General features: G+C 50.6%; 1 protein-coding gene across 1 annotated transcript; it reads right to left on the reverse strand.

Annotated features, from left to right (window-relative positions):
- Positions 1–11,083: 11,083 nt before the first annotated feature.
- LOC146335805 (ficolin-2-like) lies at positions 11,084–25,357 on the reverse strand. The gene is given in 9 exon segments (XM_084820779.1): positions 11,084–11,172; positions 13,663–13,697; positions 13,699–13,785; positions 14,656–14,792; positions 16,190–16,319; positions 16,534–16,636; positions 16,756–16,791; positions 24,212–24,310; positions 25,321–25,357. Coding segments are annotated over 9 exon segments (753 nt in total).
- Positions 25,358–27,064: the final 1,707 nt, after the last annotated feature.

The following is a 27,064-nucleotide window of genomic DNA, read 5'->3' on the forward strand; positions in this document are numbered from 1 at the left end:
TTGGGGACTCCTGAATCAGCCCAAGCCAAATCGGGCCCACCTCCAAAGCCACGAAGTAGCTTCCGAGTCGGGTCAGGGGTCCCTGCACAGCCCTAGCAAAACCCCGTCTGCAGGAGCCCAGGAGGGAACCCATACACGCCTGCCCCATCAGCACGAGTAAGCGTGGCCTTGGTCTCTGAGCACAGCTGGCAGTAGCCGCATGTCCAGAGCCCACACCAGACCTCCACTCCACGGGAAGAGGCATTTCTCATCCCTTATTTTCCGCATGTTGTGTTGGGGTTTGCTTTCTTTCTTAAACTTTATTTTTGCTGTTTCTTTGCGGGAGGAGCAGCGGCAGCTCCTCTTACTGGCTAAAGGTGCATCTTATTCTCCCACATTGTTCCGGACCATGACTGCTTCCAGATGGAGGGCTCCTTGCACTGCCAATCAAAAAGCATTGTGCAGCCATTCCATCTTTTCTTCCTTCATGGATTTTTTTTTCTGGAATGAAAAAAGATGAAAGAAATGGTAGGAAAACACAAGAAGGTTTCAAAAGGAAGATGACAATGAGCTTTTCTACATGAGGCTGTTAATCCACTGTATCTTCTTTTGGTTTCCTTGAAAAATTGAACTCTGAGCTCTGCACAAAGAGTGTTTCCTTTCCTGCTTTTCTGCTACCTAAGCTCTAGGTGGCGCTGTGGTATAGTGGAATAATGCAATGACACAAGAGGGGAAGTATGTTTTGTTTCGCTTTCAAAAATAATACTGCATTTTCTTCTCTCTACCCTCCCCCCCCCCACACACACACACAAATGCCCTTCAAAAACTGAAGTGAAACCTGGACAGTCACGACTTCATCTAAAGCACCTGTAAAGAACCATGGGTTAGGCATGGCGAGCACACAAAAAAAGCTGCATGTAGAAAAGCCCAACTTCTGGACTGCCTCTCAAACTGCGCATGAGCATTTATTTTATCACTCGCATCTGAGCTCTTTTTCATTTTTTGTTTCGGGGTTTTAAACTTTGTTTTTGCTGTTACTTTGTGACAGGAGCAGCAGCAGCACCTCTTACTGGCTAATAGTTGTCGTCTTATTCTCCCACAGTGTTCCACACCATGACCACATGGAGGGCTCCTAACGCTACCGAGCTAAAAGCATTGTGCAGCTATTCCATCTTTTGGAATAAGACAAGGAGCTTTTCCGCATGAGGCAGTTAATCTGCTGTTATCCACCTTTGGTTTTGTCGCAGAATTGAGATCTGAGCATCACACAAAGAGTGTTTCCTTTCCTGCTTTCTGCTACCTAAGCTCTAGGTGGCGCTGTGCTATAGTGGAATAATGCAATGACACAAGAGGGGAAGTGTGTTTTGTTTCGCTTTCAAAAATAATACTGCATTTTCTTCTCTCTAACCCCCCCCCCCCCCACACACACACACACACACACACATGCCCTTTAAAAACTGAAGTGAAACCTGGAGGGTCACGACGTCATCCAAAGCACCTGTAAAGAACCAGGAGTTAGGAATGGCGAGCGCACACAAAAAGCTGCATGTAGAAAAGCCTGACTTCTGGACTGCCTGTCAAACTGCCCATGAAAGAACTTCATCTGGAAGTACCCAGTGGGCAGTTCTAGGACACTGTGGCGGGTGGGGGTGGGGGAGGCACTATTATTCTCCCCTCCCCCAACAGTGCCTTGGAATGACAGGGAGGGGCAACTTGGGAAGGGGAGTAAATAAAGTGGTGTCCACCAGGATCGGCCACTGAGAATTTCCCTGCTGCTGCCACCATGGCTGCCAGAAAAGGTAACACTCCCCTTGACCCCCAAATAGCATGCACAGAACTCCAGTTCGCACTGATTTGGTCCTCTGTGCATTTGCTTCAGGACGAGTGAACACTGAACTGATGTGGCCCCCAGCCTCGTGCCATTGCCAGCCTGGTCGTACCTAATGGCAGCACTAAGAACAGGGCCTCCACGGCCCATTGCAAGGCTCACATGGGGGCAAGCGGTCATGGGCCTCCGCTTGTGGGGGCAAGGGGGTCAACTGCCCCCCACCCTGGATCCCAGTGCGAACGTTATTCCAAGAGCAGCAACAGCGGCTGCTTGCGCTGCACCTGCCCATTTGGTCTCGGCTTTCCGTTTCCAGCCACACGCTCCAGGCTCGGGACAGGACAGGAGGTCACTAGAGTAAACACTGGGGGGGGGGCTTGAGTTTAACCAGTGCTGTGGGGAGCACGTCCTTGTGAGGCAAAGAGGCAGTAGCAGGCAACAGCATGGCCAGGCTCCTCCGCGCCAAAGTAGCTCCGTGCTGGGAGCAGGAACAGTGCCTCGTGCCCAGCATGCCTCCCCCATTCGTCTCTCCTCTCCAGCTCCCTATTTGCAGCACAGGCCCACGAGCTCCGGCCGGGGCAGGTGAGTAAATTCATCCTGGCGGGGCGGAGGGAGCTCAGTGGGGAGGGGCTGCAAGGCCAATGGGGGAATGTGCACCTGGCCGGGGCAGTGAGGCCGGCTTTCTGGCAGGCCCAGCCAGGCGGCACTGTAAGGCCTTTAGTTTGGTAGCCTGCTGGAGCACCTGCCTCCTAAACCATCCCTCGCCGACTGCGACTCTTTGGGAATCACTCGCTTCCCACCCGGTCCTACCTGGCTTGGGCCCCTGGCTGAGTTCACTTTAATTTAAAGTGAACCAGTGAGTTGGTTCCAGCCCACAGGTAAGGTGAGGTGGGGGAACAACAGGATTGTGGCCCACCTGGGCGGGCGGGGAGCGTGACTTGAAAGAACCACCCCTGCCAGTCCCAGAATCACAAGGGAAGATGCACTCCCTGTGTGCCCTGGCTTCTGTGGCGTAACCCACCCCCCACCCAGGGAATCATGCATAGACTGAGCTGTTCATGTTGGCATGTGACAGCGCCTTAGAACCCTTGGCTTTCACCCATGAAGGCTGACAAGGTGCTGAAAGAGACATAAAGGAAAGGGAGAGATGGCTACCTGCACATTCCGAGGAGAGTCATGCCAAATTTCACCAGTGCTCGTGGGCATCCACAGGAAGGGCAGGGCTGTATGGACTCACCCAGTGCCCACCAGGCGAGTGCAGGTGCTGACTCAGATGCCGTCCGCCCCCTCTCACCGGGCCGCACGAGGGCTCGACGAGCAGTCCAGGAGCGCCCCAGAGCTGCTTTCTGCAAGCCACCATTTTTACGCAAGACGGGGGCTCTGTAATTTTCAAATATTCAACGTTGTACAAAACAGTGGACCTACAGGGCCATTTCCACAACATTGGAGGCATAAAGGGCCCCTTTACACCGCTAATGTTGCAGAGATGGCCCTGCACAGCTGACATTTTGTGCAACGTTAAATATACCAAAGTTGCGGAGCCCCATCTCGCGTAAAAATGGTGGCTCGCATCGAGGGGCAGGGGGCCGCGGTGCGCTCCCTGGCTGCACAGCGCTCAGCGAGCAGGGCCAGGGGGCTGGGGAGTCCCCTAGACTCCTGGAGCTAATTGGGCACTTGTGACATCCCTAAGGAAGAGGCAAGGAGGGGCAGTTGATCCCCGGGGATGAGCCACGGTCTCCAGATCCCCAGCTTTCATTTTTTTAGAAGCTAGTCTCTAGCCCATGTAGAACCCAAGATGCGAGGAAAAATGCAGTGCCACCGCTCTGCCTATTCGCTTTGTGAGAAACTAGCCAGCTCCCGCCTTTCAGTGCTTTCACCCAATGAATGACATTACAGCAATGGTTGCACGCCCACTGGGTGGGTGTGAGAACCCTTCTGGGTGTGTTAAGCCTCTTGGGGGTCTTCCCTGTTAGGGGCCCCATGGGCATGAAGGTGGCAGAATGGATGTACCCCGACCCCTGGGCATGAAAGTAGCAGTTTACAAATCTGGGGGGATCCTGTATCTGGGTTTGGCCAGGAGTGTCTACCTAAAAACCAAAGCCAGCAGCAAAGAGAGGAGTCCGTGCTCTTTCTAACTCAGGTTCTTGTTCATATTTTTTCTGAGTTTATAAACATTCAAAAAATTACCTTGACAATGTGTGCAGACAAAGTTTGTCATGGCTGTAATGGACATCCAGCTTTGGCCAAAGAGACTCTCTTTTAAGTTAGCAGCCATAACAAGATTAGGGCAAGGATGCAAGGCAGAACACTTATTGAAAGGCTTTTGCTTGGAGAGAAGGTAGGCAATAACAAGATGTAGTTTGTGGGTTTCCGCAGTTCCCTATAGAGCTTGTGGTCAAGCTGGCATTTTCCTGCCTGTCATCGTGTCCTTTGTGGATTTACGTCTAGGCTTCAAGAAGAGAAGCGGAACACATTATTGCTTTCTGTAAGAAACCACAATGATGAATAACAGATACAGGTGCAGGGAGCACGGAGGAATGTAGTTTGGCCCGCTGCCTATATGAGGGAGCTGGAAGCTCCCCTCAGGGTCGCTCAGTTGTAGAGGAGTGACCCATTCGCGATGTCAACACTCTGTCTTGAACAAAGCTTTTGCGAGTGCAGACGGTGTCAGTGTGGTCCTTGAAAGTCCAGTTCAGCCGCTGCCGTGACACGTTCACACATATTACATATTACAGTGTGTGTGTGTGTGTGTGTGTGTGTGTTACATAGCATGTGACAACACTGTGTGTTGTCCAGTGTTGGAGTTTTAGGGAAATCATAGGATAGTAGGGTTGGAAGGGGCCTACAAGGCCATCGAGTCCAACCCCCTGCTCAATGCAGGAATCCAAGTCAGAGCATCCCTGACAGGTGGCTGTCCAGCCTCGCCTTGAATGCCTCCAGGGTGGGAGAGCCCACCACCTCCCCAGGTAATTGGTTCCGTTGTCGTATTGCTCTAACAGTCAGGAAGTTTTTCCTGATGTTCAGCTGGAATCTGGCTTCCTGTCACTTGAGCCCATGATTTCGTGTCCTGCACTCTGGGATGATCCAGAAGAGATCCTGGCCTTCCTCTCTGTTACAGCCTAATACAGTAACAGTAATTGTCAAAAAAATTTCCAGAAAATATAAAGCTATCCCTGGCCCCCTTCCACTGTAATAAAATTCAAAACATATCTTTTAATGATGCCCACATACTTTTGCCTCATGGATGGTTTTAGACATGTAGTTCCCGCACTTGGTCATTCATTCCTGCCAACTTGTCTAATAACCACCCATGTTGCCTCAGCCGCCAATTGAACTGGTGCCAATTCTTCCCCTGTGGCCCGAGAAAATCCGTCGACGGCAGCCTCGAGCACTCCAACTAACTAAAAATTGTAATAGTCATGTGCAGTTATATTCTGACTCAGAAAAATTGGCCTTAGCGATGTCACTGGTTGGGGTTCCAGGTTTAGCCTTGGCTAATAGTCTGGAGATCAACCGGTTAGCTTGCAGCTTAGCCAAAAGCATAAATGCCACCTCACGAGCATTGTCATTTTTAAATAAAGAGTTGTGTGATCTAAGAGGTGCAGTTCTAGAAAATAGAGCTGGTATAGATTACCTCTTCCTTCTTCATCATTTAAGTTATGAAACACACCAAAAGCTCTGTTGTTTTAACTTAACTGATAATGGCAATGCTGTAGATGAACAGATCAACAAGCTGCACAATATAGTAGCTAACAAAACAATAAGACAAAACAATTAGCTCAATTAGTTAACCCCTTGGCTTCCAAATCTTAGCTGGCTTGAAGCATTGTTCATCCTAATTCTACCAGTGTTGTTCATAGAGATACTGTTATGTCTCTGCGTTCCTTGTCTTATGCGCTGTTTAAACAATCTGTTTTGTGTCTCAGCTAGTAAAACTTCACTCTGTTGTTTTCTGCCCAGCACTCCAGTCTATCTATATCCTTTTGAATTTTGTTTCTGTCTTCCAAAGTATTAGCTATCCCGCCCAGTTTTGGGTCATGTGCAAATTTGATCAGCATTCCCTGCACCTCCTCCTCCAAGTCATTAATACAAATGTTGAAGAGCACTGGGCCCAGGACTGAGCCCTGCGGTACCCCACTCGTTACCTCTCCCCAGTTTGAGAAGATCCCATTGATAAGCACTCTTTGAGTCCGATTCTGTAGCCAACTGTGGATCCACCGGATCGTTGTTTCGTCTAGCCCACTTTGAGCTACTTTGCTCATCAGGATATCATGGGGCACTTTGTCGAAAGCTTTGCTGAAGTTGAGGTATGTTATGTCCACAGCATTCCCACAGTCCACAAGGGAGGTGACCTGATGAAAAAATGAGATCAGATTCATCTGGCAGGATTTGTTCTTGACAGGTGGGGCTGTGAGATTGATGGTAGCAGCAGTGCCATTCATTAAGGGTTAGAGCGGGTTGCCGGGATACAAGAGAGCCTGCCATGTTTAGCTCTTGCGGGAGGCCCAAGTGGAACCTCTCCCCACCTCCCTCATAGTGTTGGCCTTGGAGCTGAGACAATGTGCCACGCAGCTCCACAGTGTTTTTGCATGTACTGTAGCAATAAAGAAATGTCTTGTGAAGGTACCTGACTCTACTGTGTGTTTCCTGCAGAGGAGACTGGAGCAGCGGGCTGCAACCTGACCAGGTCACCCCAGCCCGGTATTAACCATGCCCATCAACCCTGTAATGGCCTTTGGCCCAAAGGCAGCACAGACAGAGCTGAGGGTTTTGGCGGTGGGTGGGAGGACATGGTGCGGACACCAGGGTTGCCCACTGAGAAACAATAGAGGGGTAGACCTGGCGTGCAAATTTCTCAGAGGCATGCAAAGCGGGGGCTCTTCCACTGAGCTGCAGTCCTCCCCTCAAAATAAAATACCCAGAATCACAAGGACTGTCATCTGGGCAGAGAGGCTGGGACCAGGGAGGGGCTGCTCTCCAGGCATTGTGGATCGTGACTTCCATCAGTCCTGCTGGCTGGCTGGGGCTGGTGGAGTCCCAAGTGCCTGGACAGCATCAGGCAGGGAAGGCGGCTTTAAACTGCAGAAGGAAGATGCCAAGGGGCAGAGATGGGGAGGAGGGAGAGCGAGGGATTTGGGAGAAGTGAGGACTCTGCATCCCCCGGGGTTGTGTTAGTCCCTTCCCTTGCCTGAGCCCCCTGCCGTTTTTCCCTGCTCCGGCAGGTGCCTCGGAGCCAAAGAACGTGGTCTGCATGAGCTGGCTGGGGATATGGGGGGGGGCGGGGGCTCCCTTTCGGCCGTTTGACAAGTTCCTACACACCATTGCAAAGAGGTACATCTGAGGAAATGGGGGAGGTGGCATCTGCATCTGTTCCCTTCTTCCTTTTAATCGTATCCCTCCCTATCCCAATGGGATGGGGTGGCTCGTGAGAATTTTGAACCATGCAAACAAGCAGGCTCGCAATTCATGTGCGTTTTATTGCATTAGATCAGAGACAGGGAACCTCCACTTGTATATGGTGCACAGTTTAAGGGACTGGTTTCAACCTACAAAACCCTAACCCTGCTTTCCCCAACTGGGCACCCTCAACTCCCATCATCCTCATGAAATTAGCGCCTGAGCCTTCCTGCAGTCAGCCTGATGGGGAGAGTCCAATCCAAAGTCCACCCGTTATTTGCTCTCATGTGCTTCTCCGGTCCTGCTCACAGGGGCATCAGCGTGATGGAAATTGTCACCATGGACATGAAAGTCAGTGGGATGTACATCGCGCAGCAGCTCAGCTTTTCAGGGATTGAGGAGATTCCCTTGGACCCAGGTTATAAACTCGTCTACAATAAGGTGGCTCAGCTGGTAAAGTTTCTGGTTGACCCTAGGCTGGAATATCGAAGAGAATGTGTTCTCAAAGGTGCTAATGAATTATTATTATTATTATTATTCTTAATATTCCAAACGTATTTTGGAATGAAGCGTTCGTTCACCAGTGGCAATCTTACCAACCCAAATTCTAGGTACCCTGATGGCGTGAGGGAAGATAGCCACCATATTTGGAAGCTGGCTTAGCCTACTCCTAGAAGGTTGCCCCTGACGAAGGAGCTCTTCATTCTGAAACAGGTTGGGTTCAATAGTAATAGTGGGCATAATAAATTTCATTGGCATCTTTGAGAACACATTCTTTCATCACCTTCCATCTTGTTTTGGAACTTCTGGTGGGGCAGGTGTTCAGACCCAGGCCTTGCTGCATTTTTGTTCTGGCCATCTTGTATGGCTTGGCTCATTCACTCGAGTCGTCTGCACCTGTGTTCTGCACTATCTGCATCTGCTTTTTGGCAAGTAGCAGTCTGGCTGTTCCAGGGCCGTCTCCAGGGCCCCATCTATATGGCACCGCTTTGACACCCCCCCCCGTCAAAACTGCACAGCAATGTGGCTTTGAATTGGCATGCCCTGTGATACACTCGCGATGTATTGCGTGCTTCCCTAAGAGACTCGCCACACCCTTTTTTTGGCCATTATACTGAAATGCGCAGCTGTGCAGTCCCATGAGTGTGGGGGTGCGAGACTTCAGTGGCTCTTTTATATCTGAGGGGTATGCTGTGTCCTTCTGACCCTGTTTTAGGTAAAAAGTGGGTGTTGTGTGCTCCTTCCTATTTGCACCATCAGTTTGTTAGTTCCCCAGCCTAAGACTCTTGTGATGGTCCACGCTCACAAGCGTGAGCACTACGTGCCTAGCCATTGCTCCGAAATGGTGCCTGGAGTGATGTTGTGCCTCCCCCAAAATTGTCCCCAGCCCTTCGGTACTGAGTTCGAAAGCAACCGTTGCGAAATACGAAGCTGCAAAAATGTGCGGAAATGATTAAATAAATGAAAATGCCCCTCTGTGCCTCTGTAACTGTGCAGCTGTGAAGGGACAGGGGGGCAAAGGGGCGTCACGGAGTGACGCAGGCACTACTCACAGCTACCATACACCCACTGCAAGATGTGACGTCAGTTCGGGGAAGGAACAGACGGCCCACAACTGCGGGGGGAAGCCGCAGCAACCCCCCAAAATCTCAGTGAATGACTCCTTGGAACTCCACTTTTTCCAGGCAAAAACCACAGATGGCTGCGAACACACGACTACGTACATCATCTATCATGAGGACCTCGCCTCGCACCCACCCCGGAGTAAAAGCCTGGTGTAGATGGGGCCCGGGTATTTTAGTGCTGTTTGTGACCCCGTTCACTTTTCAGCCCCCACCACTTGAGAAATTCCAAAGGGCGGCTTTTCCCTTTCCCTTTCCCCTGAAACCTCCCCCTGCCCCCGATTTGCATGCAGGGACTGTGTCCTTTACGGCTAATACAGCACAGAGGGGGTAGTTTCAGGAAGGTGGAAAAGAAAAAAAGTGACCCTTTTCCCTTTCCCCTCCTACTACAAAAATGCCTTCTCTGATATGAGTCTGCCTGGGTTTTACGATCTTCCAGGAAGACTCTTCTCTTGGTCCCGCTGCCATCATAGGCACATCTGGGAGAGACACGAGAGAGGGCCTTCTCGGTGGCTGCTCCCAGGCTGTGGAACTGCCTGCTGAGAGAGACTAGGTTGGCTCCCTCTCTGCTGTCCTTTCGCAGGCAGGCAAAGGCCTTTTTATTCAAGCAGGCCTTTTTATTTTATTCAAGCGGGTCTGTTGCCAAAGGGGTCTGCCATAGGGCGCTGTTTATTTCTTTTATTGTTGTGTTTTTAATTGATTTGTTTTATTCTATGTTTTACTTAAGAATTTTAATCAGGATGTTATGATTGGCAGCCACCTGGAGTGCCATTTTCTGGTGGAAAGGCAGGCTATGAATTAGATAAATACAACTATTCCACTTTGGCTGGAGCTTTGAACGGGTGCTAAATAACATCCGGCAAGCAGAAATAAAAGAAAACTGTCACTGTCTTCTTCTGTCTCCAGTGGGCAGAAGCCCCGGTTCTTTTCCAGCAAGCTGTGGACCTGATCGGCTCAGAGTCCTGGAAGGCTCTGTCGGGACAGTTCTGGTCCGCCCACCAGTGCTTCTCCATCACTGCAAAGTAAGTCCGTCACCTCGTCAAACTGGCCAGACAGGAGCTGAGCAAGGACAAGACGAGGTGGGACTTGCGCGCGCGCCTACGCGACAGCTGGGTAAATGCCAACGCCGGAACAACACCGAGCCGAACCACAGGGGTGCTGTGCCCTCGGTTATAGCCACCTTCCCTGCTCCGTCTTTGTGCAAAGGCGGAGGAAATGGAAGTCAATTCCAGCAGCTGTCAAAAGTTCCTGGCAAAGGCTCTTCTTCAGGTTGGAGGGCGGCAGTTGGAAGCCCGACGCAAACACGCCACATTATGAGAAATCTCGGTTTTCATGTAAAACAGGGCTGTAGAACCTCTCTCAGCCCAGAGACCACATTCCATTTTAGAGGAGCTCTCGGGGGCCACATTCTGGCACGGGCGGGGCCAAAGGCAAAGGGGTGGAGCCTATTTTCACTTAAAGGTCTTCTTTGCGCTGGGAACTCAGCCTTAGGAGAGGCATTTCAACCTTTCAGAAGGGGATGGGGGGGAAACTGCATACAAGCCAGGAGACCACCGAACAATTGGTGGTCGAGAGGAAGAGAGTGTAGCCATCTGGGGAACCCCAGCAGCCCAACAGACCCCTGAGCCCGAGCTCCTTCACCCCAATTTAAAAGGACAAATCTCTCCTCCATAAGGATGTTGAGAAAGCGTGTGGCGGGGCAACTGAAGACTAGCAACATCGGGATGGCTGCAAGTTCTGGAGTGGAAGTGCAGATGTTGGGCTTCAAGTCCCATCTGCCCTGATCATCAGCCACGCTGATGGGAGTTGAAATCCAACAATATTGGGACACGGGTTCCCCATTCTAATCTATCAAACCAAGAAGGAAAAGAAGCCCAGGCATCCAAGAGCCTCCAGCTAGAAGCCGCTTCTGTGGGACTCTCTCTTCTCGACTAAACCCGAAGCCTGGTTTTCATCTCCGAGCGCTTGTAGGAATACTGGAACCCTTGGCCACTTTTCCAGTTCACCCCTTTGGCAAAAGAGGTGTGCGCCCCCAGCCAGTACCTCCCGTTGAGGCTGGAGGTGTGACAGTGCTTGCACCACCAGGAGCTTTTGTATGTCTCTGCACATTTCTTTTTCTTAGACATAGACACAGAATCCTAGGGTGGGAAGGGGCCTCCAAGACCATCGAGTCCAACCCCCGGCTCAATGCAGGAACCTGAGTCCCAGGCAGTCTCCCATCCAAGGACTAACCAGGGCTGACCCTGCTCAGCTTCCGAGATCAGACAAGATCAGGCACATCCAGCCCTTGGTCCTGCTGTCTGTCTTTGCTGGAGAAAGGCATGCCGTTGTGGCTGGATAAGGAATCGCCTGCAAAGAACAGAATCAAGTTCCAGTTCAGGGCAGATGGAAGGTCAATCGTCAATTGTCCAATAATGTAAGGCATACCGATGCAATGAATATACCGATGCAATGAATATGAACCTGAGCACATTCCGGGAGAGTGCGCAGGACAGGAAGGCCTGGCGTGCTATGGTCCGTGGGGTCACGAAGAGTCGGACACGACTGAACGACTGAACAACAACAACAACAAGGCAATGGGGGATTCGAACCCAGGACTTTGGCAGCAGAGCCAGTCCCATTACATCCTGCACTGCCATGGCAGCCCTCAGACAGAGGGAGCTTTTGGACTAAACTCTGCTGGGCTGCCCTATCACCCATATAACCCACATCAGCAGGGGTGTTGCCAAGCATTCAAAAGATTTGGGGCCTAGGCCCAAGTGTGCATTTATATTTATCATTATTAGGATTTATTTAAGTTTTCTCAGGAGGAAAGCCAGCCAATTCATTTCCCACCCAAATAAAAGCTTCCCTTGGCAGCAATGAAAGATTTTCTTTCCTAGGTTTAACTGCCACATGGGAGGTGATTTGCGGGTGGGGGGTCACCATTAGGCTTCTCGGAGAAATCTGCTGCAATGCATTCAAATGAGTTCAGATTTCTATGAATCCGACCTGTGGATTCCGCAGCAGACTGACTTTTTCTGAGTCACATGGAATTGGGGGGGGGGTTGTGCTAATGTGCATTGGCGCAAAATTGCATTAGCGCTACTTTGCATTAACTAATTTACATTAGTGTATTTGCACAAGTGAACATTAGCGCTAATGCGAATTAACACAAGTAGAACAAAACTTTGGTAAAAACAATCCAATTCCATCAATGACCAGACAATGAAATGAAGAGACCAGGCAACCATGAAACAGAGAGGGAACATATTTAATAAAATCCATACATCCTTAGTAACACTGCACAGGGAGGGGAGGGTTAACCCTTTCCTCCGCAAGTGCAACCTTGTGAAAATCCACACACACACACACACAACAATTAAGCTTAGAACAAACCTTCCAGTGGCACCTCTCAATGTGTTTTTCCTAAGCTTCATTGTCATGTTTTGGTGGAAAGGGTTGATCTGCGGGGGTTGGCAACAAACAGGGAGGGTAGAATTAACCTTCCTAAGCTGTGATCTCCCTGAAAGTGCCCCCCTCCTTTCCTGGGAATTAAGCTTTGAATAGGGATGTACGAAAGTCACTTACCTTTTCGAAGGGTGACATTCGTGGTGGGGGGGAGGCGCTCCGTCCCTCCCCCCGAAATTCTGGCCGGGGAGGGAGGCGCTCCGTCCCTCCTTCCCGAATCCTGGCCAGCCGGCTCCGCTCCGCAGGGATTCTGCAGAGCCGCCAGCCGGCTCCGCCAGCGACCGGACATCTGGCCACTGGCTAGCAGGGACGCAAATGGCGGTGGCTGTAGCCGCCGCCATTTGCGTCCCTGCAGTCAGCCATGATAGGCTACATAAATGTTTACGTAGCCTATCACGGCTGATTTAAAAGAAAAAAATGCGCATATGCAAATGGCGGCGCCCATGGGCGCCACCATTTGCATTCCTTATTTTGGCACGTCTTAGTCTACGTAAACATTTACGTAGACTAAGACGGCGAAAATTAGGGGAATGCAAATAGCGTAGCGTCTACTTTTTTCTTTTAAATCAGCTGTGATAGGCTATGTAAACATTTACGTAGCCTATCATGGTGTTTTTTAAAAATCTAGCCAAGATAGTCTACGTAAATCTTTACGTAGCCTATCACGTTTTGTTTTGTTTTTAACTGGAAATGGCGGCGGCAGCAGCAGCCGGTCAGAAGACCGGCTGCCGCAGCCGCCGCCAAACAGCCGCCGAAGCTACCACCGCCAGGAAGATCCACCCAAGGTAAGTCCCGTCCCGCCCAAGGTAAGTCCCATGCGCTGGCATTCAGCCTCCCCGAGATCCGTGACGGAATTCTCTGACATCCCTAGCTTTGAAAAAATCTTCTATTGGCACCGATGGACACTGAGTGCTTTTGGAAAGAGATCCAGGGCCCCTGGAAAACAGACTTGAGGTCAAGGCCCCATTGCCCAAGCCTAGCAACACCCCTGCACATCAGAGTGGGGATTCTGGCTCAGAGAGTGTGTGTGTTGCGGGGAGGGGTTGGGGGTTCCCTGAGGGAGAGATGGGATCCTGTCACATTCCTGCAAAGACGAAGGCATTTTAAACGGTCATACGCCACCTCGACGGTGTTTCGGCAAATCAGGCAGTATGTAAAGAGGCCACATCCCCAAAGAGAGTCCGAACATTCAAGCAGCTGCGTTGATCCCTCTCCACAAACCAGTTCTGGCTGCTCTCGTCTCCACCAGCAGCAGGTCTTTCGCAAGGCGAATGGCTCTTAATCGCCCACTCATGGCCAAGCCATCCCACAATACTTTGCATTGCAACCGGGAACAGTATATTGCGGCTGAGGATCACAGGAGGAGGCAGGAAAGTTTCCAGACAGTACCTGCGGTGCCTCCAGCGAAGCGTCCCAGAGCCTGTACTGATCCTCCTCCCCGAAACACTAAATGACACGTATTTGGCAAACGCCTCCTTGTTGTCGAAATCGGTGAGATCGACACGTTCTCTCCTGTGCCGAACAGAGAGGGGAAAATAGGTTCCTGTATTCTGCGATGCCCCAGCCATCCACTCGAGAAGCAGACTGAGAACAGGTCTTTCTCGGACAGATCAAGTCCCGGTCCACCATCATGGGCTTACACAAGAGCCTCGTCCTTGCCGTTGCGCGAATTATTCTGCTTCTCAACAGAGCTTGCGTGAGAGATTCCTGTTGGATGGTGGCCACACTCCTTTTACATGCCATGATAGTTATTCGGCCCTTCATCCAAGGACTATGGGGTGGTATATGCGGTTCTTCCCCCATGTTTTATCTTCACAACAACTGAGCTTGTTTGGGCTGAGAGACAGACAGAGACCAGCCCAAGCTTGCTCAACAAGCTTCATTGCTGAGCAGGCATTTGAGTTTTGGTCTCCAAACACTCTAACAACTACACTCTGCCTCCTTGAAAAAGAGAGGATTCTGGGAAGCTGTGGGGAAACACAGCCTGATCAACCTGTGCAGTCACTGAGGTCATCAGATGGGATGATTCTGGTGGTTCCATGTGGACTTATGGCTCAGCTGGAGTCCACCCGGAGCAGAGTCTTCAGTGTGGTGGCTCCCTCTCTGTGGAACTCCCTGCCTGTTGGTGTCAGGCAGGCACTAATATTGTGTAATTTTCAGTGCCTGCTGAAGATATCTTTGTTTCAAGAAGCCTTCCTCTATTGAGCAGCCATGGGTTTTATTTATACTCTTTAAAAAAAAACAACTTTGAATATGTTGTGTGTGTTTTTTCATATGTTTTAATAAGGTATTTTAATTCTTTTTATCTGTCATTGTTCACCACTATGGAATCTGTTTAGATATGGAGCGGTATATAAATGTTGGAAAGGGGTGAAGAAGTGCAATTTACCCAGAGAGGTCAAGAGGTTGATATTGTCGTTTCCCAGCCAGAACTCTGTGAGTTGGCTTCCGAATCCTGTCTTGTAAGAGCTCCAATCCCGGTAAAAATCCACAGAGCCATCCACTCGTCTCTGGAACACCTGCAAGGAGGTGGCAGGGAGTCTTTGTGTCCTCCTCGTCTGACCAGGGAGTCAGATAAAAGCCTTTGCTCACTATCTAGTCCAAAGCATTGTAAAAACAAACAAACACACAAACCTCTGCAAACATAATTTGTTAGTATCTGTAGACTAAAACCTAAGAGCTCCAAAACCGTTTTGGGAAGGTTCTTCAGCCCCTGATCAATTTTAACCGAAATTCTATGAATGCACATTTCCCCACCATGAGACTAGGGCTGTGCACCACTTCGTCCCAAAGCCTGAGTTCCGAGTCAAAGCATGATGCTTCACACCGCCTCAGTCAAGGCAGAGGGGTCACAAAGCGGCCTGAAGTGAGTCAGGTCGCACTGAAGAACTTCTGTGCACCTCGGTGTGATCCAGAGGCCCAGCTGGCATGCCGCCGCCCAGCCCCCAGGTCCTTGCCTGGGTCCTCTGGATGGCGCCGGCAGAGCGCTGCTGGCATGCGTCCAGAGGGTCTAGGGGCTGGCGTGGCTCCCCAGCGGCACCGGCGGCAGCCCACCCTCATCGCGAGCTCCGCCACTGGCCTAACTCAGCCCTTCACGGGCCCTTGCAAGCGAGGGCTGGAGCAGAGGCAGGAGCTGGCCTCCAGCCGGGCGCCCTACCCTCCTCACAAGGAAGGGGGAGAGCGCCGTTGGAGGGCAACTCCTGCCCTCGTGCCTGTCCGATCGGCATGGTCTCCTTCCGTGAAAGGAAGGAGGCTGTGCAGGCGTGGCAGGTGGCCGGGGCCTCCCGCCAATTGCCCGTCCTTCCCTCCTTGCAAAGAAGGCAGAACAGGCGGTCAGTGGGCTGCGCTGGGCGGTGCCGGCAGCGGCTTTCCCGGCAGCAGCAGCCCCCCCCCAGAACAATGGCCCAGGTAAGGAGCTGGGTGACATCTTGGGGGGGCCGAGGTGGGATTCGGATATCCAAATCCTGCTTCAGCTTCATAGGCCGAGGCGGGTCGGGAGGCCCCTTAATCAGCCTGAGCCGAATCAAGCTGGCCTCAGAAGCCCCAAAGTCAGATCAGGGGGTCCATGCACAGCCCTACTTGAGAACCCCCAGATGGTGTTGGACTACAACCCCCATCAGCCTCAGCAAGCATGGCCAGTACTCAGGAATGCTAGAAGCTGTAGTCCAAAACACCTGGAGGGCACCAGTCTGGGAAGGCTGTATCCATGTCTTGTTGGTTCGCTCGGGCCAAAGACTGGCCAGGAGTAAGGCTGCCATCCCAAAACACTCACTGGGGAGTCAGCCCCATTGAATCCCATTGAATTTCTCTGCGCAGACTAAGAATCATAGCACTGCACTGACCAGCACCAAGAAAGCTCCGGTGCAAGACGGTCTCTGCCCATAGGAAGATATTCCCACCACCACCACCAGCTTACGATCCATCCGCCTCCGTCTGTGTCCATGTCACATAGCACCATCAGGGGTGTGCAGTTCTGGGGGTAGATGGTGTACCAGCCGCTCAGGACCACCCCCTGGGCCAGGAGTTCTGTGCAGTCTTTTGCGCCTAGGCAGAAGTCAAAGGCAACGGTGAAGCTTGCCTTCGAGCTGCAGACACACCACAAGTCACAGGACTTTGCACTGTTTCCCAGCTGCCAGAGCAGGAAGAACCCCAGCACTGGGGGCAGGATTGGGACCCAGGGTGAGATCAAAACTCCCAGGAAATGCCACCCCTTTCAATTCCGGAGCCAGCTGGAGGAAGGACTACGAAGAAGGGGTCGGCGACTGGCATCTGGCCAGGCGAGGGGCCAATTCACTGCTGCTGCCGACGTGACTGGTGGAGGTTGCCCAGCTCAGACTGCAGCGTTGGCTTCCCAGGGGTGGTGCTTGGGAGAAGAAATGAACGGGGGGCAGGACACCAGGCAGGCTGCCGGCTCCCCGCTCGTGCTGCGTCCATCTGCATGGCAGGTTTCTGGCTCCAGGGAGCTTCTCGAAAAACACTTACCCTGCTTATAATGGCTGTCCCCCAGCTCCGTATCTCCTGCGGGAAAGAGACAACAGGACCAGCAGGGAGAGGAGAGTCCAGGGAGGCCAAGAATAAAAGAATAAATCAAGCAAACCTTTCTCATATGCAAAAGCCGGTACAAGGCCCAGGCGCAGGAACCTTGCGGAAGCTAAACAGGACTGGATTGCTTAATTAATTAATTAATTAGATTTCTTAATGGCCCATCTGGTCGATCACCCAGCCACTCTGGCCAATGTACAACCGTACAATTTAAAACAGTAAAATTATACATTAAAACATTATTTAAAAATACCCTGTTGTTGTTCAGTCGTTAAGTCGTGTCCGACTCTTCGTGACCCCCTGGACCATAGCACACCAGGCCTTCCTGTCCTGCGCTCTCTCCCGGAGCGTGCTCAAGTCCATATTCATTGCATCGGTGACGCTATCTAGCCATCTCATCCTCTGCCGTCCCCTTCTCCTTTTGCCTTCAGTCTTTCCCAGCATCAGGGTCTTTTCCAGAGAGTTTTCTCTTCGCATAAGGTGGCCAAAATATTTGAGCTTCAGCTTCAGTATCTGTCCTTCCAATGAGCACTCAGGGTTGATTTCCTTTAGGATGGACTGATTTGACCTCCTTGCAGTCCAGGGGACTCGTAAGAGTCTTCTCCAGCACCACAGTTCGAAAGCATCAATTCTTCGGCGCTCAGCCTTCCTTATAGTCCAGCTCTCACAGCCATACGTTGCTACTGGGAAAACCATAGCTTTGATTATACGGACCTTTGTCAGCAAGGTGATGTCTCTGCTTCCTACTATGCTGTCTAGGTTTGCCATAGCTTTCCTCCCAAGGAGCAAGCGTCTTTGAATTTCATGGCTATAGTCACCGTCTGCGGTGAGCTTGGAGCCCAAGAAAATAAAATCTGTCACTGCTTCCATTTCTTCCCCTTTTATATGCCAGGAAGTGATGGGGCCAGATGCCATGATCTTCATTTTTTTAATGTTGAGTATCAAACCAGCTTTTGCACTCTCCACTTTCACCCCCAACAAGAGGCTCTTTAGATCCTCTTTGCTTTCTGCCATTAGGGTGGTATCGTCTGCGTATCCGAGGTTGTTGATAATTCTCCCGGCAATCTTAATTCTGACCTGTGATTCATCCAACCCGACATTTCTCAAGATGTACTCTGCATAATAAGTTAAATAAGCAGGGCGACAATATACAGCCTTGTCGTACTCCTTTCCCAATTTTGAACCAATCGGTTGTTCCATGTCCAGTTCTTACTGTTGCTTCTTGACCCTCGTACAGGTTTCTCAGGAGACAGGTAAGGTGGTCTGGTACTCCCATCTCTTTAAGAATTTGCCAGAGTTTGTTGTGATCCACACAATCAAAGGCTTTAGCGTAGTCAATGAAGCAGAAATAGACGTTTTTCTGGAATTCTCTTGCTTTCTCCATGATCCAGCAAATGTTGGCGATTTGATCTCTAGTTCCTCTGCCTCTTCAAAACCCAGCTTCTATTCCGGTAGTTCTCGGTTCACATACTGCTGAAGCCTAGCTTGTAGGATTTTGAGCATCACCTTGCTGGCATGTGAAATGAGTGCAATTGTATGGTAGTTTGAACACTCTTTGGCGTCGCCCTTCTTTGGAATTGGAATGTAAACTGACCTTTTCCAGTCTTGTGGCCACTGTTGAGTGTTCCAAATTTGTTGGCATATTGAGTGCAGCGCTTTAACAGCATCATCTTTTAGGATTTTAAATAGCTCAGCTGGAATACTGTCATCTCCGCTAGCTACGTTGTTAGTCATGCTTCCTAAGGCTCACTTAACTTCACTCTCGAGGATGTCCAGCTCAAGTTCAGTGACCGCACTAACTTGGCTATCAGGGACATTAAGATCTTTCCTGCATAGTTCTTCTGTGTATTCTTTCCGCCTCTTCTTAATCTCATCTGCTTCTGTTAGGTCCCTGCCTTCTTTGTCCTTTATCATGCCTGTCTTTGCACAAAACGTTCCCTTGAGATCTCTGATTTTCTTGAAAAGATCTCTAGTCTTTCCCATTCTATTGTTTTCCTCAATTTCTTTGCATTGTTCATTTAAGAAGGCCTTCTTGTCTCTCCTTGCTATTCTCTGGAACTCTGCATTCAGTTGGATATATCTTCCCCTTTCTCCCTTGCTTTTTGCTTCCCTTCTTTCATCAGCTACTTGTAATGCCTCATCAGACAGCCACTTGGCTGTCTTGCATTTCTTTTTCTTTGGGATGGATTGAGTTGCTGCCTCCTGAACAATGTTACGGACCTCTGCCCATAGTTCCTCAGGCACTCTGTCTATCAGGTCTAATCCCTTAAATCTATTGGTCACCTCCACTGTATATTCATACGGGATATGATTTAGGTCATACCTGAATGGTTTAGTGGTTTTCCCTACGTTCTTCAATTTAAGCCGAAATTTAGCAATAAGAAGCTCATGATCTGAGCCACAGTCAGCTCCAGGTCCTGTTCTTACTGACTGTATAGAGCTTCTCCATCTTTGGCTGCAAAGGACATAATCAATCTGGTTTCGATATTGACCATCTGGTGATGTCCATGTGTAGAGTCGCCTCTTGTGCTGTTGGAAAAGAGTGTTTGCTATGATCAGCATGTTCTCTTGGCAAAACTCTATTAGCCTTTGCCCCACTTCATTTTGTACATCAAGGCCATGCTTGCCTGTTATCCCGGTGATTTCTTGACTTCCTACTTTAGCATTCCAATCCCCTATGATGAAAAGGACATCTTTTTTTGGTGTTAGTTCTAGAAGGTGTTGTAGGTCTTCAAAGAACTGATCAACCTCAGCTTCTTCAGTGGTTGGAGCATAGACTTGAATTACTGTGGTGTTGAATGGTTTGCCTTGGATTCGTACTGAGATCATTCTATCATTTTTGAGATTGTACCCCAGTACTGCTTTTCCCACCCTTTTGTTGACTATGAGTGCTACTCCATTTCTTCTAAGGGATTCTTGCCTACAGTACTAGATATGATGGTCACCTGAATTAAATTTGCCCATGCCTGTCCATTTTAGTTCGCTGATTCCCAAGATGTCGATATTCAATCTTGCCACCTCATGTTTGACCACCTCCAGCTTACCTTGATTCATTGATCTTACATTCCAGGTTCCTAGACAATATTGTTCTTTACAGCATCGGACATTCTTTTCACCACCAGACACATCCACAGCTGAGTGTCCTTTCGGGTTTGGCCCAGCCGCTTCACTCTTTCTGGCGCTACTTGGAAATACCCTCTGCTCTTCCCCAGTAGTATGTTAGACACCTTCCGACCTGAGGGGCTCATCTTCCGGCGTCATATCTTTTAGCCTTGTGATATGTTCCATGGGGTTTTCTTGGCAGGAATACTGGAGTGGGTTGCCATTTCCTTCTCCAGTGGACCACATTTTGTCAGAACTCTCCTCCATGACCTGTCCGTCTTGGGTGGCCCTGCATGGCATAGCTTATGGCTTCACTGAGTTACGCAAGCCCCTTCGCTACAACAAGGCAGTGATCCATGAAGGGGAAAAAATACCCTAACCTACCCCAAATGCCTGCCTGAATAACCAAGTTTTCAGTGCGTGGCAGAAGCTCATTAAAGAGGGGCATGGCGGAGTTCTCTAGGGAGGGAACTCCACAAAGTGGGGGCCTTCTCTTTGGTGGCCCCCACACTTTGGTGAATCCAAGGCAAACTCCCTCATCCTCACCAGCCTAGCTGTCCTGGCTGATGGGACAGAGAGAAGGCCATCCAAGGCTGATCTTGTTGAGCGGCCTGTCTGGTGTTGCTGGAGGCACTCCTTGAGATAGGCTGGGCTGAAACCACATAGGGTTTTAAAGGTCAAAACCAACACCTTGAATTGGCCCAGAAAACAACTGTTAAACAGTGCAACTCCTTCAGCACCAGAGTGATGTGATCTCGCCAGCAGCTGCCTTTAATCAGGCGAGCCGCTGCATTCCGCACCAGCTGCAGCTTCCGAACCGTCTTCAAGGGTAACCCCACATACAGCGCAGTACAGTAGTCTAGACGAGAGGAGACTAGGGCATGTACTACCGATGGGAGCAAATGGTCAGGAAGGGAGGGGCGCAGCTGCCATATCAGATGGAGTTGGTACAGCGCTGTCCGGCTCACAGCTGACACCTGAGCCTCCATGGACAGCTGGGAGTCTAAAATGACCCCCAGGCTGCGGACCTGGTCTTTCAAGGGTAGCCGAACCCCATTCAACACCAGGTCAACATCCCCCAGCCTTCTCTTGTCTCCCACCAAAAGTACCTCAGTCTTCTCAGGGTGCAGCTTCAGCCTATTCCTCCCCATCCAGCCACTCACCGTCTCCAGACATTTGGACAGGGATTCTACGGCCAACCCTGGTGAAGATTTGAACGAGAGGTAGAGCTGCGTGTCATCCGCATATTGATGCCACTGCACCCCAAACCTCCTGATGATGGCCCCCAGTGGCTTCACATAGATGTTGAATAGCATCGGGGAGAGGATGGAACCCTGTGGCACCCCACAAGTGAGTGGCCACGGGTCCGACACCTCCTCTCCCAGTGCTACCCTCTGGTACCTGCTGGAGAGGAAGGACCGGAACCACCGCAATATGATGTCTCCAATGCCCAATGTCCAATGTCTCCGCCCTCCAGGCGGTCAACGGTATCAAAAGCCGCTGAGAGGTCGAGGAGAACAAGGAAGGAGCATTCACCCCTCTCCAAAGCCCTCCTCATATCATCCACCAAAGCAACCAAGGCCATTTCTGTCCCATGCCCAGGCCTGAAGCCCGATTGAAATGGATCTAGATAATCAGCTTCTTCCAAGTGTGCCTTCAACTGCACCGCCACCACCCGCTCAATCATTTTGCCCCCAAATGGCAGATTCGAGACTGGGCGAAAGTTGTTCAGAACTTGGGGATCCAAGGAGGGCTTCTTTCAGTGGTCTTATCACTGCCTCCTTGAGGGCTGATGGCATCACTCCCTCCTCAAGGGAGGTGTTCACCACCGCCCTGATCCCCTCACCCAGCCTCTCTCTGCAGCCCATAATGAGCCAAGAAAGGCCAGGATCAAGTAAGCAGGCGGTCGGCCTTACAGATGAAAGCACCTTGTCCACTTCATCAGAAGGAAGAAGCTGGAACCGATCCTACAGAACCAATTTGCCACAGGCCGCCTCTTGCTCACTAACTTTATCCACGGCACATGGAATAACACTCCTGATCTGATCAATTTTATCCACAAAGTGCCTTGCCAAGGCCTCACAGGAGGCCTTAGAATGCTCCAGTGGTTCTGGAGTATCTGGACCGACCAGGCTTTGGACCACTAGGAACAGCCTCCTGGGACAGCACTCTGCAGACACGATAGAGGCAGCATAATATTCCTTTTTTGCTGCCTTCATCACCACGTGATAGGCTGAAGATACAGCTCTAGCCCGTGTCCGATCGTCTTTGGAGCGAGACTTCCGCCACCGGCGCTCTAGCCGTCTCACCTCCTGTTTCAGGGCTCGTAACAGCAGATTGAACCGTTATGCAGTTTGAACGCTGTTCAGGGGGAGAGGGCGTTTCGGAGCCACCCGATCTAATGCCCCAGTGATTGCAGCATTCCAGCCACCCACCAGGGTCTCAACCGAGTGGTCATTGGTGTGCTCCAGAGAATCCCCAAGCACTTTCAGGAATCCATTCGGGTCCATAAGACGCCTGGGGCGGACCATTTTAATGGGTCCTCCACCCCTGCGGAGGGGTTGTGGAACCAAGAAGTCCAACGTCACCAGATAGTGATCTGACCATGACAAGGGGGGGGGGTGGATATACCCCCGACTTCCAGATCACTCCCTGCTTCTCCAGAAACAAACACAAGGTCTAGCACATGACTAGCTACATGGGTGGGCCCAGTTGGAATAGGGTACAGCTGCCAGGAAGCCATGGTCTCCATGAAGTCCCGAGGTGCCCCCATGAGGATGGCCTCTGAATGTACAGTGAAGTCCCCAACACCAATAAGGTAGGGGACTGCACACACAGATCAGAGACCACCTCAAGCACCTCAGCCAGGGAGTCAGTCGTGCAGCGGGGTTGGCAGTACACGAGCAGAATCCCCAGACTGCCCTTTGGGCCCAACCTCCAGTACATGCACTCAATAACTTTGGTCTCCTGGAGAGGGGGTTTGGTGAAGACCAAGGACTCCTGGTGGATAACAGCCACTCCCCCATCCCCGATCCCCAGACCTCAGCTGCTGTGCATATGAAAATCCAGCTAGGCACATGACCACCAGAGTTGGAGCAGCGGCCTTAGCCAGCCAGGGATAATACATGCCAGGTCTGCACCCTCATCATGTCATGGATGAGGGAGGTTTTCTGGGTAACAGACCTGGCATTGCAGAGCAGCAGACGGAGGCCAGAAGATGGAGTCATGCCTCCCCCAGCCATCCTTTGGCTCTGGACAGGCCCAGAACAGGGGACAGATGTTACACATCTCTCCCTTGTTCCCCTTACCTGGCATGGCCTGCCCTTCGTGCTCCACCAGCACCTGCCGCCCAGCCTCTGCATAGTCTGGCCCCCAACACGCCCCCCACTGTCAGGTGGACACATGCCCCTTGCTCCCACCTCAGGCAGGCTACCCACCCCTAAAAACACAACAAACCCCCTCCCCAAACCCACCCCCTCACCAACAGTTAAACAAAAATCAAAACAAACCATCCTCTTTACCAATACTGGCTCTCCCAGGCCACCCCCACCAGTCAGCTTATATGGTCCCTCCAGGAGGAAAAGGTGGCGACCTTTTCCTCCTGGAGAAAAGCAGGAGCAGCAGCTCAGTACCTCCTGAAGCTCAACAGGTCTGAGTTGCTGAAGCTCAACAGGTCTGATTGAGTTTGACCATGGAAAAAAGAGGGCTAGAAACGCCCATTCTTGACAGCGTGAAAAGGGGAGCAGAGGTTTCTCCATACCAACCAATCTGTCTGGGGGCTCCTGTGTCTTCGTTATCTCCTAGAAATAAGAGCAGTAAGACATAATTCCCTCTATATCCAATGTTCAGGTGGTGAGTGCCATTGGTTTTGTACCCAAAAGGGCACTACCCACATGTAAGAGGGATATATCAGCAGGCTTGGGGGAAGCCCAACATTTGCAAAACTACAGAGGAGGAGGAGGAGGAGGAAGAAGAGGAAGAGGAAGAAGAAGAAGAAGACACTGAATGGAGTGAGGAAACCCCAACACAGCCCAAAGAAGACTGAGTGTGCTCAGTGGCTATGAAATGCTGACTGTTGGGGGGGAAATGGGACAGGGGAATGAAACTGAGTGATCGGATTTTGCTCATTGCAGACCACTGGGAGAAAATGGGGTCCCGCTAACAGATGGAGCGCCTCCCCTCTCCTCAAGCAAGCTTTTGGCTCCTCCATTGGGACCTAAACGTTGCTGGTGCCCGGAGGGACTGAAGGGAACCATGTGGGAGCCCGAGGGCAGGAGAATGGCATCCTTCTTACCTTTCATACGAGGGGCACTTGGGCCACCCTTGTCTCCTGGTTTAAAGAGGAAGAGCAGCGGGAGGAAGAGGAAGAAAGAATTAGCCATCATCTCCAAGACTGGTAACCAGCATAATTCCCGTTGGAGGTTAAATAGCATTGAAATGGTTAAATGGGGTGTATGCAATTTAGATATGGTGAATACTGTAGGGGGCAAGGGGTTAAACCTATGCCCTCCCAGCAGTCTTGTCCCAATCCAACCTTTCTGCTGCATGATTGTTTTTAACAAAAAACAGAAATGTCAAGAGATCTAATACAGTTCTTCAGTGTCCCATGTACTTTGGCCCTCAGGGGTTTCTGAAGAATCTAGGATGGGGGGGTAGGGGGAGTAGGGACGTATGAGAATTTAGTTTCTGTTTGCAAATCATGTGAACGTGTCCTGTTCAGAATCCCGATTGCAAACACAAGCAGGAGTGGGTTTTTCTTAGAAAGGTTCACTAATTCCTGAATTTATGATCAACTTTAAAAATGTGTAATTTCTTTTTAAATGCGCACTTGGAAATACACATTTCCCCCCGCAAAATACCTCATGCATTTTCACATTTCAGCCGATGGGGGGGGGGGGGGATAGCCACTTTTGAAAAATATGCTCAGAAATGCACACTTCACCTGTTCGAAAAGCGCACTTTCCCCGTTTGAGCAAGCCGAAAGGCCAAAAGCCAAAATGGGAGCAAGCCGAAATAAACTTGGAAGTTATTTTCAGAGAATTTAGTCAAGCTTGGAAATTCCTGGTTTGCCCATCCCTAGGGAGGAGCCACTGATCTGTCAAAGTGAGTGTTGGGAAGGGCCAGAACGCAGTGCCGTCACGGAGGGAGAAGGCAGGGCAGCCCAGCGCTGGGACCTTTCCCAGAACAGTTGAGGCTGCCTGGCCGCCAGGGTAACTGAAGAACCATCCTAGCTCTGGAATGGGGTGATAATGAGGGACCCAAGAGGGAAAAGGTGCCATTTAGAGACCTCACCACCACTGTGTGCAAATGGTACCTTTTCCCTTCCAGGACCCAAGAGGGAAAACGAGCCATTTGTGCACAGTGCTTGGCAGTTCGGGGTGGTGAGCCTGCGTCTCGGCTCACCAATGCAAGCCGAGCCAGGGGCTCGGGGGAAATCCATCAGTCCCCAATAGGGCCAGATTTCCCTACGCTGGACATCCCTAATTTCATGTGGCTGAAGGTTTCTTGCTAACACTCGATGTGTTTTATGGGTTGAACCTTTGCAGTCAAAAGTAAGTACTGCAGGGTTCAGTGGAGCTTTACTGCCAGGTTATGTTGCATAGGATTGTGATCGTCCCCATAAACTTAATTTCTGCGATTTTATTAGTGGTTTGTTGTGTGTTATGGAGGCCTGCATTCTATGATGAAAGATTTTAACCAGAGAGTTGCCCCCTTTGAGTATAAATAACTGAAAAGCAGGATCTGTATCCTGGGAGTATCGCTATGGATTCCCTATGGGCTGTGGCTATGGATTCTCTGTGGGGATGCACCCATGAATTCTCTGTGGGGTGTAGCTAGGGATTCTCTGTGGGGCATAAATATAGATTCCCTGGGGACACGGCTACAGATTCCCTGTGGGGCATGGCTACAGATTCTCTGTGGGGTGTGGCTATGGAGTCTCTGTAGGGTGCGGCTACAATTTATCTGCAGGGGCGTGTTAATCTGGTACTGAAAAGGGTTAACAAAGAGTAAAGATGGCTGATTTAATCTGGGGGAGGCCTACAAGAAGAGCCCCTAGAAGACCCCAGACTCATAAGCAGCTTTATACTCCAGACTCGTGACCCCTGGGCGAGAAGACCGTGAAGTTCGATTCTACACTAAATGATGTTATTTCACGAACTGAGACTCTAACTGAGATTTTTCTCAGGACTGTTTTTGAAGAAGGGGGGGGGGAAATGCAGCTGTCTTTACCAGTGGCTTCACAGAGCCTGCTCAAGGCCACGGCGTGCTGGCAGAGTGTCTAAGTGAGATGAACAGCAGAACAGCATGCTCAGATGCCTACGGAGAGGAGAAAAAGTTCTGTTTTGACTTCTCGTGGTGTACACAGCTGATCAGGGAATGCCCCTATGCGATACTGGTTGGGTGAGGAAGCTGTAGCCCTGAGCACGAGCGACAACTGGGAGGAGGCGTTCAGGCGGATATGACCAAAAACGGCCAAGGATGACCGGGAGTTCGAAGAAGATACACCAGGGAAAAATGCGTCAATCAAGACAGCATGCCCAGATGGCAGACTTTGGTCATATGCTGGGACATTTCAAAGTAGCCCGTTTGTAATGGTGCCAGACACATTCCCCAGACACATGAAATTATGGGAGATAGATGGGGCACCTGGTTTCTGATTGGTGAGCACACGCTCTAACCACACGCACCCCATTTCCTATTGGTGGCTGATTGTCTCATTGCTCCTTAGGCCCCACCTTTGAGCAGAGCAGGGGTATAAAAGCCCAGGGAATGGGAGCCCCAGGTGCTGCTTTTTTGTTGCTGCTGCTGCTGCTCCACTTCCCTCTTTCTGCCATGCCACCAGACCCACGGACTTAGATAACTATGGACCTCTTTAGACTCCTAGACTTTGGCACTTAGAATGATTTCTGACTTTGGGACTTAGAATGATTTCTGAGTTTAGGACTTAGAATGATTTCTGGAAGTGGCACTTAGAGTTATTTCTGGGTCTGGGACTGAGAGTTATTTCTGAGTTTGGGACTGTGGAAAATAACTAAGGCAAGGCCATGTTGATCGGCTTCTTTGTGCCAATGTGGCAGATTCCTCAAAAGCCCATAACTGTTGTCTTTGTTTCTTCTGTACAAAAGAAGAAACTTAGGACAGTAGA

This window comes from Heloderma suspectum, chromosome 14 (genome assembly GCF_057233095.1).
Source record: "Heloderma suspectum isolate Gila_16-S chromosome 14, 16-S_ref, whole genome shotgun sequence".
Taxonomy (NCBI): domain Eukaryota; kingdom Metazoa; phylum Chordata; class Lepidosauria; order Squamata; family Helodermatidae; genus Heloderma; species Heloderma suspectum.